Here is a 17,696-nt window from a genome sequence, read left to right on the forward strand (position 1 = left end):
ATTAATAGCACTCAGAACAAAAACCTTCCTCTTGCAATTTTTTTCCAAAACTGACATTTTTGAGACCATTCTTGTGTACAAAATAGATGCCGATTCTTGAAAAGGCACTTAGAACGTTCTTAATAAAGTTTTATTTTCTGTCTTGTGTCATTTCTTCCGGTGCTGCGGTGAGCAGCACAATTCTGTGGTATAAGAATACTTTCTCTCTCTCTCTCTCTCTCTCTCTCTCTCTCTCTCTCTCTCTCTCTCTCTCTCTCCCCTTCCCCCTCCCTCCCCCCCCCCCCATTTTTTATACAAGCCAGTAAAATATAAACAGAGATACAGCGTTTGTTCATTACACTGACAAACGTCAGATTTGACACTTAGAACGTTTTCCATTTCTACTCTGTAATTCAGTTAAAGACGCCTATTTAGCGATTTGGAGAATTTTGTTTCGCCCTTATGACGGCGTATACGCTTCGTGACATGAACTCTACGAGACATCCAAAGTCTTACGAAGCTGTTATGATCCATGATGAATCAATCGTTGGACACAACCACCTGAAATCGGACACCTGGGTTCAAGGCGCGCACATTTCGCCGATGGCGACCCAAATGTTCGATATAGAATCGGGGGACTCTCGAGAGCACTCAGGTGTGTGAAGCAGAGTGAACCATTCTCACGTGTCGGGATTGAAAGAGTGGCGCATTGTCTTTCAGAACGTATGGAGAGCGCCCACATGGCTGTTTAGGTGGAAAAATGAACGCACATTATGGTGCAGGTTCCTTATCGTCCTCCAGTGAGAGATGAAGGCAGACGTTCATCGAAAGTACAAGTTCTCCACACTAGCAGTACACTCATGAGCCAAAGCATTTGTATAATATTGTGTTTGTCCGCCTTGGGAACGCAATAAATTACGTGCTCGTGGTTTGTGATGTGAGCGTCGCAGGCTTGTTCCCTCGGGTTCAGATCAGGTGAATGTAGTGACCAAGACTTCAGCGTGACATCACTTTCATGTTCCTCAAACCACTGAACATGATTCCCTCCTTGTGGCACGGACACTTAATGTCCTGGTAGATATCATCGCCGCGGGGGAAGACATTAAGCATGAAGGGCGCGCAATAATGTTCACGTAGTCCACAGCTGTGACGGTTCCTTCGGTTACTGCCATGGGTCCCATTGAAGCCCAGGTCAGTGTCCCCCATAGCGTAAAACTGCCCCCAGCGACCTGCGTCCGTGGCGTGGTGGATGCTTCGAGCACCCGCTCTCCCGGATGACAGCGTATCCGTCCGACCAGAACACACGTTTCCATTGATCCGTGGTCCAGTTTCGATGATTCATTGCCCAGTGCAATCGTTAATGGCAACATCGTTGGGTAGCGTGAGAACGCGCAAGGGTCGTCTGATGCAAAGCCCAGTGTTCAAAAATATAGGTTGAACCGTGTTCTCCTAAACACTTTACCTTCACCAGCACTGTCTGTCGTCAGATCTACTACAGACGACGGTTTATGGAGAGGGCAAGCCTTCTGCCTCCACGTTTAGTGTTGAGGTGTGACATCCAGCACCTTATTCTCGTGGTTTCATCGTTCTTTAGCAACTTTCCATAGATGTTTACGACAGCCGACCAGGTTCGCCGTTTCCGAGGTGCTCGTTCTCAGGCGACGAACCATAACAATCGTGACAGAGTCGCTTTTGTTAGCTTGATTTTCCTCATTTGCGACCTGTATAGTCGCTGAATGATTTCCCATTCTTCTTTGTCTCTCTTATTTGTATCGGGCAGTCAAATTTAAACGAGACAGATGAAAAAAATAGTAAACTGTGTATTATTTCAGAAGCAATCGCCGTTACTGATAATACATTTGTTCCACTGTGAGACAAGTCTGTCAGTGCCTTCGTGGAAAAATGCGGTTCACTGCTCCAAAAAAATGCAAATTGGGTGGGGACAGAGCGGGACTGTATGGAGGATGTGTAGCGGCTTTCCAGCGAAACGTCTGCAATATACTCAAAACAACATTGGCGGACTCACATGTTGCCAAGGTGTCCGCAGCTCGTGGTCGTGCGGTAGCTTTCTCGCTTCCCGCGCCCGGGTTCCCGGGTTCGATTCCCGGCAGGGTCAGGGATTTTCTCTGCCTCGTGATGACTGGGTGTCGTGTGGTGTCCTTAGGTTAGTTAGGTTTAAGTAGTTCTAAGTTCTAGGGGACTGATGACCATAGATGTTAAGTCCCATAGTGCTCAGAGCCATTTAGATGTTGCCAAGGTTTTTCGGACTGTGCTGCAGAAGTTTCGCTGGGAAGCCGCTACACATCCTCCGTACAGTCCCGTTCTGTCCCCACCCAATTTCCATTTTTTTGGAGCAGTGAACCGCATTTTTCCACGAAGTCACTGGCAGACTTGTCTCACAGTGGAACAAATGTATTAACAGTAACGACGATTGCTTCTGAAATAATACACAGTTTACTTACTTTTTTTTCTCATTTGTCTCGTTTTCATCTGATTACCACTTAAACTTTCCTTACCTCGTCACGTATCCGCAATGCCACCCGTCGGCGTTTGATCTAGCGGTGAGCAGTTGTAATGTTCTGGCTCTTCAGTGTATGCCTAATATGTTGTCAGAGCTCATTTCAGTAACATGTATCTTCTTGCGGCTTGATGGCTAAGTGTGTGTAAGGCTACAAATTAAAACATTGAGGGTTCAATTTCCAGTCTACTCCAGGAGTTTTAAGTTACTTACCGCGTATTTCACCTCAGGTAATTATTTACATATGTGAGAAAACTCAAACTGCACCATTATTCGGAACCGTTCTCATTAAACTATTGGTCTTTCAATAACCTGCGGAGTAAGTCTGTTGAAAGGACGGAGGAAGGCAACGGTGTACCACGTTAAATAGGACAACCCCCCAGTGACGCACTGTGGCGTTCATGTCAACCTTGAGGTGGAAGACTCATTCAGTAGTCGTTGCTTTCACAAACGTTAGTGTAGTCGACTGAGTTCATTCCGCGTGGCAGCTGTAGTCCCCCCACGCAAGGAACTGCGTCTTTCAAAGATACTAAGATCTACATCTGTACTAAACCTACTGTTCGAGTCACGAGTAGTTAGCGGAAAGACTGTTGATGGTTAGCCTCTCTGTAAGTTCAATTCTCTTAAATTTTACCTTTATACTTTTTCACTACATATAGGAGGAAACAATATATTGATAGGTTTTTTTTATGATGCGGTTGTTTATAATGGACTGCCTGAAAAATGTGCACAACATTCATTCGGACCTTGATAAGATTTCAAAGGAATGGACAGAGTGGCAGCTTGGTTTACACGGACAGTAATGTAAAATTAACCGCTTCACAAAACATAGGAAAGTAGTATTCAGCGACAGTGTCACTGAGTCACACTTGAAATGGGTCAACTCATACGAATACCTGGGTATAACAATTGGTAGGGATACGAAACTGAATGATCACAAAGGCTGAATCGTAGGTAAGGAAGGTGGAAAACTTGGGTTTTTTGGTAAGATACCGGGGAAATATGATCTTTCTACAAAGGAGACTGCTTACAAATTGCTTTTGCGTCCCATTTTAGACTATTGCTCAGGTGTGTGGGACTTGTAGCAGGTAGGACGAACCAGGGATATAGAACTTACACGGAGAATGGCAGGTGGAATTCTGTTTAAGTCACGGGATAGCGTCACTTAATCTTTGAAAAACCTGAATTTGCTAGTCTCTTGAAGATAGACCCGAAAGCATACTTAGAAAGCACCAAGAACAAGTGTAAAGTGAAGAATCTAGAGATGTTCTTCAACTTTCTACAAATCACTCACGTAGTGACGGTGAAGACAAGAGTAGACGAAGTGCTACGCTCACAGAGGAGTTCAAGCAGTCATTCTTCCTGCGCTCCATACGCAATTGTAACAGAAAGAAACTCTCGATTTGTAGTACAATGGAAAGTACCCTCTGCCGTCCACCTCACACTGGTTTGCAGAATGTGGGTGTTTGTACAGTTGGGTAGGAAGGTGTCCTGACCCTGGCGCCTACAGCCGTCGCTCAGCGCGCACCGGCGCCGCAGCTGCCGGGCTGGCCAGGGGTTCAGCTTTCGTGTCCGGAAATAGTCACGTTTATTTTAAAGCGCGCCTGCCCTGCCTGCTAGCACGCGATCTCCCAATGACTGCGCCGGCGGCCGGTGGCGGCCCAGCTGTCGCCGGCGGCGGTGCGTCGGGTCCCCGCATCGGAACCTTGGCGACCCTCGCAGTGCGAGCGACCTCCAGCACTCTCGCTCCCGCTGCCCGCCAGAGTTTCGTCATAGTTGCACGTAACAGCCGCTGGCGAAAGTGCATTCAGCTCCGAACTTGCATCGCTCCAGTGATTCATCCGCCGGTCTTAACGCTCGAGCTAATCGTTCGTATTTAATCGAGATACGGGACCGTTGGCATAAATAAACAATTGTGTTCGGTCTTCTGCCAAAATTTTCTCCGAATCTAAGAGGACCGTGCGCGAAGTTTGGTCGCTCCGTAACCGAGCGAGATGACAACGAGTCGCATTTGGGTGGAGAGGCTCAGATTCCCGTCCTGCCATCCGAATTTGTTTTCTGTGGCCATCCTATATTACTTGACAATTACACCACAATGGTTGGAAAACGCACGACTGATTTCCTTCCCAATCCTTGACCAGTCAGAGTGCGTACTCCGTCTTTGATAACCTCGTCGAGGGGACGCTGAAAACATAACATTCTTCATTATGCCCTTCCAAACACAATTAAATTCTCGAAAGAACGTATGTAACTGTGTGTCCAGTATGCTGAGATTCACGTTTTCTTCTCAATTTCCTCCTGAGTGTACGCACGCCTGTGCATACATACTCCGCGAGCCACAGTATGTTCACGGTCCTGTTTCGCTCGCAAATGGAGCGAGAGAAAAACGATAGCACCCGTGCATCCTTATTTTATCCTCACGTTCCTTACACAAAGATGAAGTATCGTAGTTCTGCAGTCACGAAAGCTGGCTCTCTAAATTTGCTCGATATCAAATCGCGGAAAAATCCCTCCATGGATTCGCAATTTGGAACTCGGCTTCTGGAGTATTTCCGTAACACATATGTAAGCTCTATTCCTGTAATCGGACCTGACGAGGATCCCATAAACTCCAGTAGTATTCAGGAATGGGTCGCACAAGCGTCCTTTATACGCTGTCGTTTATGGGTTCGCTAGTTTTCGCAAGGGAAAAGAAGAGAATCGAAGCGTTTCAGATGTATCGCTTCCAAAGGGTATTGAAAATCAGGCGGGCTTGTTAGTTAAGAAATGACGTGGTTTCCGCAGAAATAGCGAGGAACAGAATACGTGGAAAACACTAACAGATAGAAGAATGAAGGGAAAATCAGTGTTTATACCAATAATCGTCCATTCGCCTTGCTGTTCCATACCGTGTCGTTTCACAACGTTACGCCAGCATAGTTAATCAAAGTCAAGCGTCACGCCATTCATAGCGTATTACGCATTACCAGAAATTTTCTCGCGTCCATCTGCATTAACTTAAATTTATTTACTTTTAAAGCAAGCTGGTGTTTGTCGTACCGAATATTAACTATCTCAGAGTAAGGGCTAGGCGCGCGCGCACCATTCGGACAGTGGGAGCGAACGCAAGAACGCAGTGATTCTGACTTTAGTCTCATTTTCGTGAGTAGCAGGATTTAAATTCACAGCCACAGATCTAATATGGGTATTCCTTTCTTTTTCTTCAGGCTAACCTGGGTATGTATTCCCCCTCTCTCCCGAGGCCAACGCCAAACTGATCTAGTTGAGCTAGCACTCCTCTGTAGTGACCTCAGCGTTTACGGGTTATTCTGCTGTTAACTTTCCTCGCTGTAGCCAAACAGTTTCAAGAGGTAGCCATTGCGATGATCGTCTACTGATCACGGTCGATTTTTCTCTCATCCTGCAACGAAGTTGGTGCGTTTATCCTGCAATGCCAGCAGTACGACAAATTGTTTAGCGTCGCCGGCCGCCAATGATTTGACTGTGGTGCGCGGTAAATACAAAAACTTCATTCAAGTGTCCCCTCTTCCAAACTCGGCTTTCTCCAGGAGTCGTTTAACTATCCTCTTCTAGTGGTCCGGGGAAAGCGCAGTCTCATTCAACTCTCTCTCTCTCTCTCTCTCTCTCTCTCTCTCTTTCTCTTTCTGACGTAGACTTTCACGTGATTTTCCCAACTTCACTTCAAGAGGTCTTGGAATAATCACTAAACAATCCAGTGCCGAAACAGGCCGCTCTTCGCTGGTTCTTCTCTCTAGTCCATGCCAGTAAACCACTGATTCTTGAACTTCTCCAACGCCCACGTGTGAAACAGCTTCAGACGTCTGATTACATTACAGATGTGTTAATGTGTTAAATATTTGAAATTATGCTTTAAAGTTCATTGAAAGCCACAAAGTGTTTTCATTACGAAATGCTGGATGAATCTAGTCTGGTGATTTGCGCTCCATTTTAATCAAAACGTATCACTTGAATTGTGTGTCGTACAGTGATCTAATTTTGCAGCTACGTTCGGTAGTATATGTAGATACTGTTTACAAAATGTATTGCGAATAGAGTTAGTAGTAAAGAAGTAATAAATTAAAACTTCACGCTTGATGCTGAAGTTTTACTGTATGAACAGCAAAAACATGGTTTTGGAAAAAAAAAATTAATTTTTTTCCTTTTTTTCATTTTGTGGTTGGTGTCAGGGAGAAAAAGTTTCGTAAAGCTTTGAAATTATGCGCAAAGTTTATTGGAAGCGTTCTAATTCTCAAATACTGGATGAATAAAGTCGCGGTATTTGCGCGCCTTTACTTAGGATGCCACGAGACACGTACACGTTTTGTAACTGCAAGGCTTGTCGTATTGTGTTACACTTTTACTTAAAGATTGTACCTGTTAATAAGTAGATTATGGCAGCATTTTAAATTTCTAAATTACATCAATAATTACGCGAAGTATTGAAAATGAAGTTTTTATTGCCCCTGAAAGCCAGTAGATAGGCAACCTGCAACTGGTACTTAATAAAGAATATTGTTCTTTCCGTAGAAGGGAGACGAAAGGATAAGGAACGTAGACGCTATAAACATATCGATCTTCGAAATGGACCATTTATTTCTAGAAATGCGTCATACGCTAAACTCAGTTTTACTATTCCAGTTTATTCGGTTCTTATAACTTGCGTTCGACCACTTCGAGTTAGTTGCCAAGGAGCTCAAACGTACTGAATGGTGCATTCATTGGCATCATCAAGAATTTTTATGGATTGGGGTTGGGATAAGCAGTTTACGTCATCTTGCGTCGTAAAAGTGTCTGTTGGGAAAATTCGGTGTAGTTTGTGGTGCAAGACGCCACCTACAAACTAAATCTCTTATTGTCCACTCTCGCAGAGCGCGTGGGAAAAATCAATACGTAAATATATCCTTGCGATCTCTGATTTCTCTTATGTTATCGCGATGCACATTCTGCCCGTTTTAAGTAGGAGGAACAAAATATATCAGCATTCGGAGAAAGAAGTTGTTCATTGGAATTTTGTGAAAAGATTTCACCGCAACGAAAAAGTCATTGATTTGTTGAGCACCTTGTAAGTGTCCTGTCAACAAAGCGCATTCTCTGATTCGTCATTCTCCATCTGACCATTTCATTTAAAGTTTTCTTCTAACTGAGGTTCTAAGTATTTAGTTGGTCGACAACATCTAATTTGTGTCATTTTCATACAAAGGAAATGCGAGAAAAACATCTTTTACTGTTGTATTGCTACTTTTCGCACCATTCAGGTATCTTGTGTAATTCATTTTGCGTTGACTTGGGAATTCGCTGTTTAGTAAGCGCCAACTGCTGCCCTTAGGGTTTCAGAGCCTCAGCTGACTGCCCGCCAGCGCGTTACGTGTCTCGTGCGTCAGCCGTTGGGCTCTGTCCAGCGCCCAACTGGGCCAACCTTTGCTAAAAGCTTTGAGCGCCGCCAAAGAATTTCCACGGAATTTGAACGATATGAAGCACTGTGCCGTCGTTTACTGTTCCTGCTCACTTTACGATGTAACAATGGTGGTGGTGTAGACTGCTTATTCATCGGTTATTCATCCGTTCTCGTATGACATCAGTTCCGTAGATTGGACGAGATTCCTAAGATAGAACATTTTACATAACCGCGGTTCTTAACGCTGTTCCACCTAAGTTAAACCTTCATCGTTGTTACGTGCTGTTACATAATTCACTCGAATATCATACAGATCGTGACAAAATTACGTCAAAGTTAAGTTTACTATTGGAGATATTCCAGGAAAATGATGCAATGATATTTATAAGTTCGGCAAGGAAGAGCGAATTAACGCGTCAGGTTATCTAAACTCGGCGAGGAAAATGTGCTTTTGTAAGAGGGATACTATATCCTGTGGGTCGTCAGAGGCGGTGAATAATTGCAAGAAAGTGACTTGAAGTAGCGCCAGAACATCGAGCCAGCTTAGCGTCAATTCTTGGGAGCCCCCCAACTAGCAGAGTCAGATTTCGAAGACGAAAAAAGTCGGTCATTTTACGGTAGGCTCCGCGGCACGGGCGATTAAACAACCTGCAGCCCCGTCTCTCCAATGAAGCGTCCGTGCACTTACGATCCGGCGCTATTTTTGGACATCCCTTGCAGGTCAGACTGCGCACCTGCAGCCTATCACACGTTCTGCAAGAGCTGCCGCCGTACTGGCTGGGCTCAAATGTCACACGTGACTTAACACACGGCTCTGGACAGAATAAAGCACTTTAGTGCCACGGAGCTGTGCAGCAACTGGGTTTTTGGATTTTTTTTTTTCAGTCGTGATACATGGTACAAAAATTTGCCATACTGTTTTCTTTCGAATTGTGTTAAACGGGAAATATAAACAGGCAGGAAACTGACTACAGCCTTGTAAGGGGTGCAGTGAAGTTGTGTCGCACAAAGCATTTGTTGTTACTGGAAACTGTTGGAAACCTGGGTTATAGCCTTGTTTTGACCTCGATTACTTGCAGTGACGATGGAAGTGGTGCAGTGGTTAGAGCACTAACGTGTACAATTTGGGAGGAGTGGGGTTGAAATCCACCTCCGGCCATTCGAATGTAGATTTTCCGTGACTTCCGCAAATTAACTTCAGGCGAATATTCCTTCAAGAAAAATAGTGTGGATTTGTCTGTCGTCCTCACCGTGAGCGAATACTCAATGACCGTGACGGAGACTTGGAAATAATGTCTAAAGTCCCTTCCATCACTACTAGCTTCTACAATTGGCCAGCCAAAGTGGCCGAGCGGTTCTAGGCGCTACAGTCTGGAGCCGCACGACCGCTACGGTCGCAGGTTCGAATACTGCCTCGGGCATGGATGTGTGTGATGTCCTTAGGTTAGTTAGGTTTAAGCAGTTCTAAGTTCTAGGGGACTGATGACCTCAGAAGTTAAGTCCCTTAGTGCTCAGAGCCATTTGAGCCATTTTTCTACAATTGGTATTATGAACTGATATGTAAGCAACTGTTTTAAATATACGTGATCAGTACGAGCCAGACTGGGTTTTAAGCCGGTTACCTGCGATTTTGCTATCCCCTTTCTTCCGAAGGTGCTGTTCCTAACAGCATCGAAGGAGAGAGCTGTGTGGAGATTGGAGAAATTATAGGCGCTAGTCAATGCCGTGGGTCACGCCGTGAGGCGTACTTGAATAGCACAATTGGTAACGTAACTCCTGCGAGAGACGAGTATCCGGGATGACTCCCGGTCCATCACACAGTTTTAACTCGTCTGGTATAATCGACACTAGCGTGTACTTCACTGAAGTATTAAATTTTTATATCGAGTAATTGTCTCGACTTGGGAACCGTTTGAGTTGGAACCAGCCCAGTTTCATTCGTGTGCAGTCTAGGTTCAAAGCATTCTCGTATCTACGACGGATGCCTTCCTCGCTTTCTTATTATTCTCCACCTGATGAGGGAGAATCCCTCGCAGCGACTTCACAACACAATAAGTAGTTAACACAGTGGTATTGGAGTTCACATTGAGGCGTTTTGAAACGAGTCGAGATTTCGTGCCTCAGCGTCTGTGTATTCGGGCGCACTGTGAAGAAGCCGAGGAAAGCTACAGGGCATGCGACGGCTTAACGGTAGCACAGCGATGTGCGGGTGTTTCCAGCACTGTCCTGTCTTTGGGTGGAGGGAATGTCCCGCTCCGGTCCGGTGGTTCCTCTTGGGCGCAGGACGGAGAGGTGAGCGAGTGGCGTGCTGTGCTGTGCAGTACCTGCGACAAAGGCTGCGGCGAAGACGAGTGCGGCAGTGGCAGTGGCAGCGGTGGAGGACCCCATGGCGAGCTGGGAGGGCTGGCCGCTGGGCTCTCGCGGCTCGCACTGGCCGCCGGGCCCGCCGGCGGGGCGCGCGCGCCACTAGCGCCTCGCCGCGACCGAGCCGAGCCGCGCCCACAGCGCCCCACGCCCGCACCTATCTGGAGCAGGCTGGTAGGTTAAGGTTCCAGGTGTGACGCCCTGCAGCCAACCATTCACCCTGGTGGACCCTCGTTTGCGAATAATCGACGAATAAACAAATTAACCAGTGCACACCGTTTGCCTAGTGTAATGGTTATAGTACAAGCCTAATATGCAGCACGTTGTGGATTCGAATCTCATTAGCTGCTTTGAATTTTTTGTTTGTAAATCTTTATCGTAATAACCATGATCATTATTTTTACTCATTTAATGAATTTAAATGTAGTTTATTTATTTCTTTGTCACGTCATCTTAATGACCGTATTAACTTTTTCAATTGCTCATTTCTTCTTCCTACAGTTTTTTCCACGTAAAATCTTACGTGCACATAATTTTAATAATTTCTGTGCATTAACACGGATGTCATCTCTTCCGTTTCATCCTCCTGTATTTTCGTCGTCGTCGTCGTTGTTGTTGTTGTTGTTGTTGTTGTGGTCTTCAGTCCTGAGACTGGTTGATGCAGCTCCCCATGCTACTCTATCCTGTGCAAGCTCCTTCATCTCCCAGTACCTACTACAACCTGCATCCTTCTGAATCTGCTTAGTGTATTCATTTCTTGGTCTCCCTCTACGATTTTTACCCTCCACGCTGCCCTCCAATGCTAAATATGTGATCCCTTGATGCCTCAGGACATGTCCTACCAATCGATCCCTTCTTCTAGTCAAGTTGTGCCACAAACTTCTCTTCTCCCCAATCCTATTCAATACCTCCTCATTAGTTACATGATCCACCCACCTAATCTTCAACAGTCTTCTGTAGCACCACATTTCGAAAACTTCTATTCTCTTCTTTTCCAAACTATTTATTGTCCATGTTTCACTTCCATACATGGCTACACTCCATACAAATACTTTCAGAAACGACTTCCTGACACTTAAATCTATACTCGATGTTAACAAATTTCTCTTCTTCAGAAACGACTTCCTTGCCATTGCCAGTCTACATTTTATATCCTCTCTACTTCGACCATCATCAGTTATTTTGCTCCCCAAATAGCAAAACTCCTTTACTACCTTAAGTGTCTCATTTCCTAATCTAATTCCCTCAGCATCACCCAACTTAATTCGACTACATTCCATTATCGTCGTTTTGCTTTTGTTGATGTTCATCTTATATTCTCCTTTCAAGACACTGTTCATTCCATTCAACTGCTCTTCCAGATCCTTTGATGTCTCTGACAACGCCGACCGAGTGGCCGTGCGGTTCTAGGCGCTACAGTCTGGAGCCAGGCGACCGCTACGGTCGCAGGTTCGAATCCTGCCTCGGGCATGGATGTGTGTGATGTCCTTAGGTTAGTTAGGTTTAATTAGTTCTAAGTTCTAGGCGACTGATGACCTCAGAAGTTAAGTCGCATAGTGCTGACAGAATTACAATGTCATCGGCGAACCTCAAAGTTTTTATTTCTTCTCCCTGGATTGTAATACCTACTCCGAATTTTTCTTTTGTTTCCTTTACTGCTTGCTCAATATACAGATTGAATAACATCGGGGAGAGGCTACAACCCTGTCTCACTCCCTTCCCAACCACTGCTTCTCTTTCATGCCCCTCGACTCTTATAACTGCCATCTGGTTTCTGTACAAATTGTAAATAGCCTTTCGCTCCCTGTATTTTACCCCTGCCACCTTTAGAATTTGAAAGAGAGTATTCCAGTCAACATTGTTAAAAGCTTTCTCTAAGTCTACAAATGCTAGAAACGTAGGTTTGCCTTTCCTTAATCTTTCTTCTAAGATAAGTCGTAAGGTCAGTATTGCCTTGTTATTGCATTCATTATTCACTATGTCTATTCCTCGTTTCGCTCCAATTTACCTTTGATTATAGTCATTGCACTCCAGGGAAGCGTATATTGTACAGGAGGTGGATGCATAAGTACGTATTATTATTAATCATCATCATCAATTATTGCTCATAGCAGAAGCCAAAAATATACAAATTTATGAACATAAAAACATAATGAATTGATCAACACGTCTAGTCCACGAGCCGTGACTGAATAGAATTGTAACATCAAAAAAATCGATTACATATGTTTGACCTTTACTTCTGTCTCTGTTATCCTCAATGCTGGCTGTTAGATCTGCTTCTTCCAGGGTCACTAAAGTTCTGTGTCTTTTCACCTCGTTTGCGGACGACCCCTTCTACAGTTGGCTCTTGTACTAATACTTTTCTTACCAGAGTACCCTCTGCTCGGAGAACATGTCCTGTCCAGCAATCACTCTCTCAGTATCAACTTTTTTTAACCGCCGACGCAGACCTTCATTCCGCTTTCTTTCCCATCTTCCAGTTTCTGAGTATGTAGCGGACGATAATTTTTTCTTAAAAGTCTTGCTGTCGAGTGCACGGGTATGCTCTTCCACGGTTTGTATAGCTGCCCACGTCTCACAACCGTACAATATAACCTGTCGCAGTAGTGACACGTACATCTGTATCTTGCTTTCCTTATATACTCTGGGTGACATGTGTAGGGGGTTTAAAATGTAGTACCAGCCGATTCGCATTTATTGTTTGTAGAATTTTGTTCTCGTCACTTTTATTCGACAATATTGACCCCAGGTACTTGGATGTTTCTACTCTCAAAATTGTGACCGTTTATACCGATTGCGTCCATATCATTTTGTCTATACTTTGTTTTCTCATCCTTGACGAGTAACCCCAGTTTGCTCGCTTATGTCATAAATCGAGATGTACCTACTGTCACCTCATTCAGAGTTTCGCCTACGATCTCGTCATCTTCTGCAAATGCAAGGATCGCCTCACTCCCAACCATCTCCATCACTCTAGTACGGTCAACTGGATGTATCACCTTTTCTAGCGCATTGTTGAACAGAACTGGCGACAGAGGGTCAGCCTTCCTCAACCCATTCATAACTATGAAGGGTGCCGCCAATTGATTTGCAGACCATACTTGACAACTTGTTCTGTTCTAACCAGCTGCAGTCATCCTAACGTACTTTGTTGATATGCTGAACTACTGCATTATCTTCCAGAGGGCTGGCCGATTAATGCTATCTTATGCCTGCCGGAAAGCTACTTCTTTGCTGAAAACGCAACACTGCCCGCATAGTTATATACTGCCCGTTTCCCTCTCGAGATCTCTAGTTCGCAATACCGCATTAGATAGAGGTGTCCGGATACTTTTGATTAGGTAGTGTATCTGATAAATACACTCCTGGAAATGGAAAAAAGAACACATTGACACCGGTGTGTCAGACCCACCATACTTGCTCCGGACACTGCGAGAGGGCTGTACAAGCAACGATCACACGCACGGCACAGCGGACACACCAGGAACCGCGGTGTTGGCCGTCGAATGGCGCTAGCTGCGCAGCATTTGTGCACCGCCGCCGTCAGTGTCAGCCAGTTTGCCGTGGTATACGGAGCTCCATCGCAGTCTTTAACACTGGTAGCATGCCGCGACAGCGTGGACGTGAACCGTATGTGCAGTTGACGGACTTTGAGCGAGGGCGTATAGTGGGCATGCGGGAGGCCGGGTGGACGTACCGCCGAATTGCTCAACACGTGGGGCGTGAGGTCTCCACAGTACATCGATGTTGTCGTCAGTGGTCGGTGGAAGGTGCACGTGCCCGTCGACCTGGGACCGGACCGCAGCGACGCACGGAAGCACGCCAAGACCGTAGGATCCTACGCAGTGCCGTAGGGGACCGCACCGCCACTTCCCAGCAAATTAGGGACACTGTTGCACCTGGGGTATCGGCGAGGACCATTCGCAACCGTCTCCATGAAGCTGGGCTACGGTCCCGCACACCGTTAGGCCGTCTTCCGCTCACGCCCCAACATCGTGCAGCCCGCCTCCAGTGGTGTCGCGACAGGCGTGAATGGAGGGACGAATGGAGACGTGTCATCTTCAGCGATGAGAGTCGCTTCTGCCTTGGTGCCAATGATGGTCGTATGCGTGTTTGGCGCCGTGCAGGTGAGCGCCACAATCAGGACTGCATACGACCGAGGCACACAGGGCCAACACCCGGCATCATGGTGTGGGGAGCGATCTCCTACACTGGCCATACACCACTGGTGATCGTCGAGGGGACACTGAATAGTGCACGGTACATCCAAACCGTCATCGAACCCATCGTTCTGCCACTCCTAGACCGGCAAGGGAACTTGCTGTTCCAACAGGACAATGCACGTCCGCATGTATCCCGTGCCACCCAACGTGCTCTAGAAGGTGTAAGTCAACTACCCTGGCCAGCAAGATCTCCGGATCTGTCCCCCATTGAGCATGTTTGGGACTGGATGAAGCGTCGTCTCACGCGGTCTGCACGTCCAGCACGAACGCTGGTCCAACTGAGGCGCCAGGTGGAAATGGCATGGCAAGCCGTTCCACAGGACTACATCCAGCATCTCTACGATCGTCTCCATGGGAGAATAGCAGCCTGCATTGCTGCGATAGGTGGATATACACTGTACTAGTGCCGACATTGTGCATGCTCTGTTGCCTGTGTCTATGTGCCTGTGGTTCTGTCAGTGTGATCATGTGATGTATCTGACCCCAGGAATGTGTCAATAAAGTTTCCCCTTCCTGGGACAATGAATTCACGGTGTTCTTATTTCAATTTCCAGGAGTGTATAACAAGCAACTTGGCATGGGAGACCCGCCTGGCGGTGTTTACACAGCAGTAGTGATTCCGGGGCTCTTTACTTCTTAAATTCTCAGGTTCTACGACGGTTTCAATTCAGATACGTAATGGGTCCACGTCTGTGGAGAGGAAGAGAAAAGTCTCAAATTGCTGAACAGGACGGCGTGTACTATGTCAGACAACCACCTGATGTTACTTAACGCCTGCCCTGCTGCGAGGCGGACATTCAGTGGCACTGCTTCCGAGAACGAGTACAGTACGTTTAGTAGGAACATAAAATATGCAGAACCAGTTAGTGCGTTAACTACAAACAAATGCGCTTAAGTGATAAGTGGATGTTTCGTTATGTTTCCTTTGGAATTGTTACCTAATAATTGTACTGCATCAGGCCTAATTCAGTTCCTAAAGTTGAAGTGGATCAGTTAAATATCTGAAGTGAAGTGAAACCGTCGTAGAATGGAAACAGTATCATGGGTTCCTGCTCAAAATATAATGTACTCACTCACGTCTAAAGTCCTACAAGTTTGTAACAGGAATTTCCGAACACCGTGTATAATATTGTAGTTTTTCGTTTTGTTAAGTGCACAGTTTACACTTGTGAACACTTAACCAAGATGCCAGTCTTTAGACCACTTTGAAATATTATCAAGATGCGATTTGATATTTGTGCAACCTTTTTCAGGTAGTACTTCATATAGATAACAACAGCATCTGCAAGATCTCGAGGGTCGTCTGCAAGGGCAGTAAATATGGGGAGGGGGTGCATAAGTAGGTATAAAACATGGTATACTACATTTTTATCTGCTCTAAGACAGATTTTTATTTTTATGATATTCCGTTAATCACAGCTTGAGATTTAAGCGACCACCAACGGAAGTGGATAATTAAACGAGAGAGGAAGACAGAAAATCCTTAACGGGTTCGGCAGAAATGGGCAGAATAATTCAATACACCTCCACCAAGTAGGCTATCAATTTACAGGTTGCACGACAAATTTGATCTAACTGGGTCTATCTGTAATGCGCCAAAGAGTGGTCGACCAGTGAATGTTACTAACCATAAAAATGAAATGGAAGTTGCACAGGCATTTATCCAAAGCCCAAAGCAATCCAAAAGGAGAAGCTGTTTTGAGTTGCTGAAGATTACCCGTAATCATTGGGTAGTCTAATACAGCGTTTAGGTTTGTAAGTGTATCGGCCAAGATTACTTCATGGATTACTAGATCATCGTCCAGATCGCCATTTAGAATTCCGCGACATGCTTCGGAATGAAGAAATGCAAGATGACGGCGTAATTCGAAAAAAATTGTTGGTGAGCGAATTCTAGGCTGCCAGGCGCAGGTAATAGGCATAACTGTGTGTATTACGCTACAGAAAACCCGTATGCTGTAACTGAAAAAACAATTGAATCAACTTGGGTTTACAGTTTATCCGTGCCTTTTATGTCATGGGATAATCGGACCAGTTTTTTCCACGACTTCTATCTTAACACTCTGTGGGACGCCGGTACAGCAAGGCAGTGAAAGAGTTCTACTTCCAGCACGATGGCCGGCCGCGGTGGCCGAGCGGTTCTAGGCGCTTCAGTCCGGAACCGCGCGATTGCTACGGTCGCAGGTTCGAATCCTGCCTTGGGCATGGATGTGTGTGATGTCCTTAGGTTAGTTAGGTTTAAGTAGTTCTAAGTTCTATGGGACTGATGACCTCAGATGTTAAGTCCCATAGTGCTCAGAGCCATTTGAACCAGCACGATGGAGCTCCTCTCCACTATGCTCTAACAATGCATGGGTTTCTTGAGAACGAATTGCCTAACAGGTGGATAGGCCGATGAGGGCCAATTGAATGGCCACCACGATCACTGGACTTCACTCCAGTCGACTTTTTCTTCTGAGGTGTTATCAAAGATAAAGTCTTTGCAAAAAAAAAACCATGCGCTCTTGACCATGTGCGTCAATTCAGGTAAAGAGCATCCAAAGACATTCATATTGTTGTTGTTGTTGTTGTTGTTGTGGTCTTCAGTCCTGAGACTGGTTTGATGCAGCTCTCCATGCTACTCTATCCTGTGCAAGCTTCTTCATCTCCCCGTACCTACTGCAGCCTACATCCTTCTGAATCTGCTTAGTGTATTCATCTCTTGGTCTCCCTCTACGATTTTTACCCTCCACGCTGCCCTCCAATACTAACTTGGTGATCCCTCGATGTCTCAGAACATGTCCTACCAACCGATCCCTTCTTCTAGTCAAGTTGTGCCACAAGCTCCTCTTCTCCCCAATTCTATTCAGTACCTCCTCATTAGTTATGTGATCTACCCATCTAATCTTCAGCATTCTTCTGTAACACCACATTTCAAAAGCTTCTATTCTCTTCTTGTCTAAACTATTTATCGTCCACGTTTCACTTCCATACATGGCTACACTCCATACAAGTACTTTCAGAAACCACTTCCTGACATTTAAATCTATACTCGATGTAAACAAAATTTTCTTCTTCAGAAACACTTTCCTTGCCATTGCCAGTCTACATTTTATATCCTCTCTACTTCGACCATCATCAGTTATTTTGCTCCCCTAATAGCAAAACTCCTTCACTACTCCAAGTGTCTCATTTCCCAATCTAATACCCTCAGCATCATCCGACTTAATTCGAT

At 45.5% G+C, this 17,696-nt stretch overlaps 2 protein-coding genes across 4 annotated transcripts in view; one reads left to right on the plus strand and one right to left on the minus strand.

Moving 5' to 3' along the window:
- Window positions 1-10,358, minus strand: part of LOC124621977 (uncharacterized abhydrolase domain-containing protein DDB_G0269086) — a 77,541-nt gene extending 67,183 nt beyond the window's left edge. For both annotated transcript variants that reach the window (XM_047147513.1, XM_047147512.1), the window contains exon 1: window positions 10,217-10,358. In XM_047147513.1, the coding sequence (XP_047003469.1) occupies window positions 10,217-10,280 (64 nt within the window). In that variant the 5' untranslated portion in view covers window positions 10,281-10,358. The remainder of the gene's footprint in view (window positions 1-10,216) is intronic.
- LOC124621978 (putative protein FAM10A4) overlaps window positions 1-17,696 on the plus strand; it is a 188,701-nt gene that overhangs the window by 120,479 nt on the left and 50,526 nt on the right. The gene's annotated exons all lie outside the window — the stretch shown is intronic.

This window comes from Schistocerca americana, chromosome 7 (genome assembly GCF_021461395.2).
Source record: "Schistocerca americana isolate TAMUIC-IGC-003095 chromosome 7, iqSchAmer2.1, whole genome shotgun sequence".
Lineage (NCBI taxonomy): Eukaryota > Metazoa > Arthropoda > Insecta > Orthoptera > Acrididae > Schistocerca > Schistocerca americana.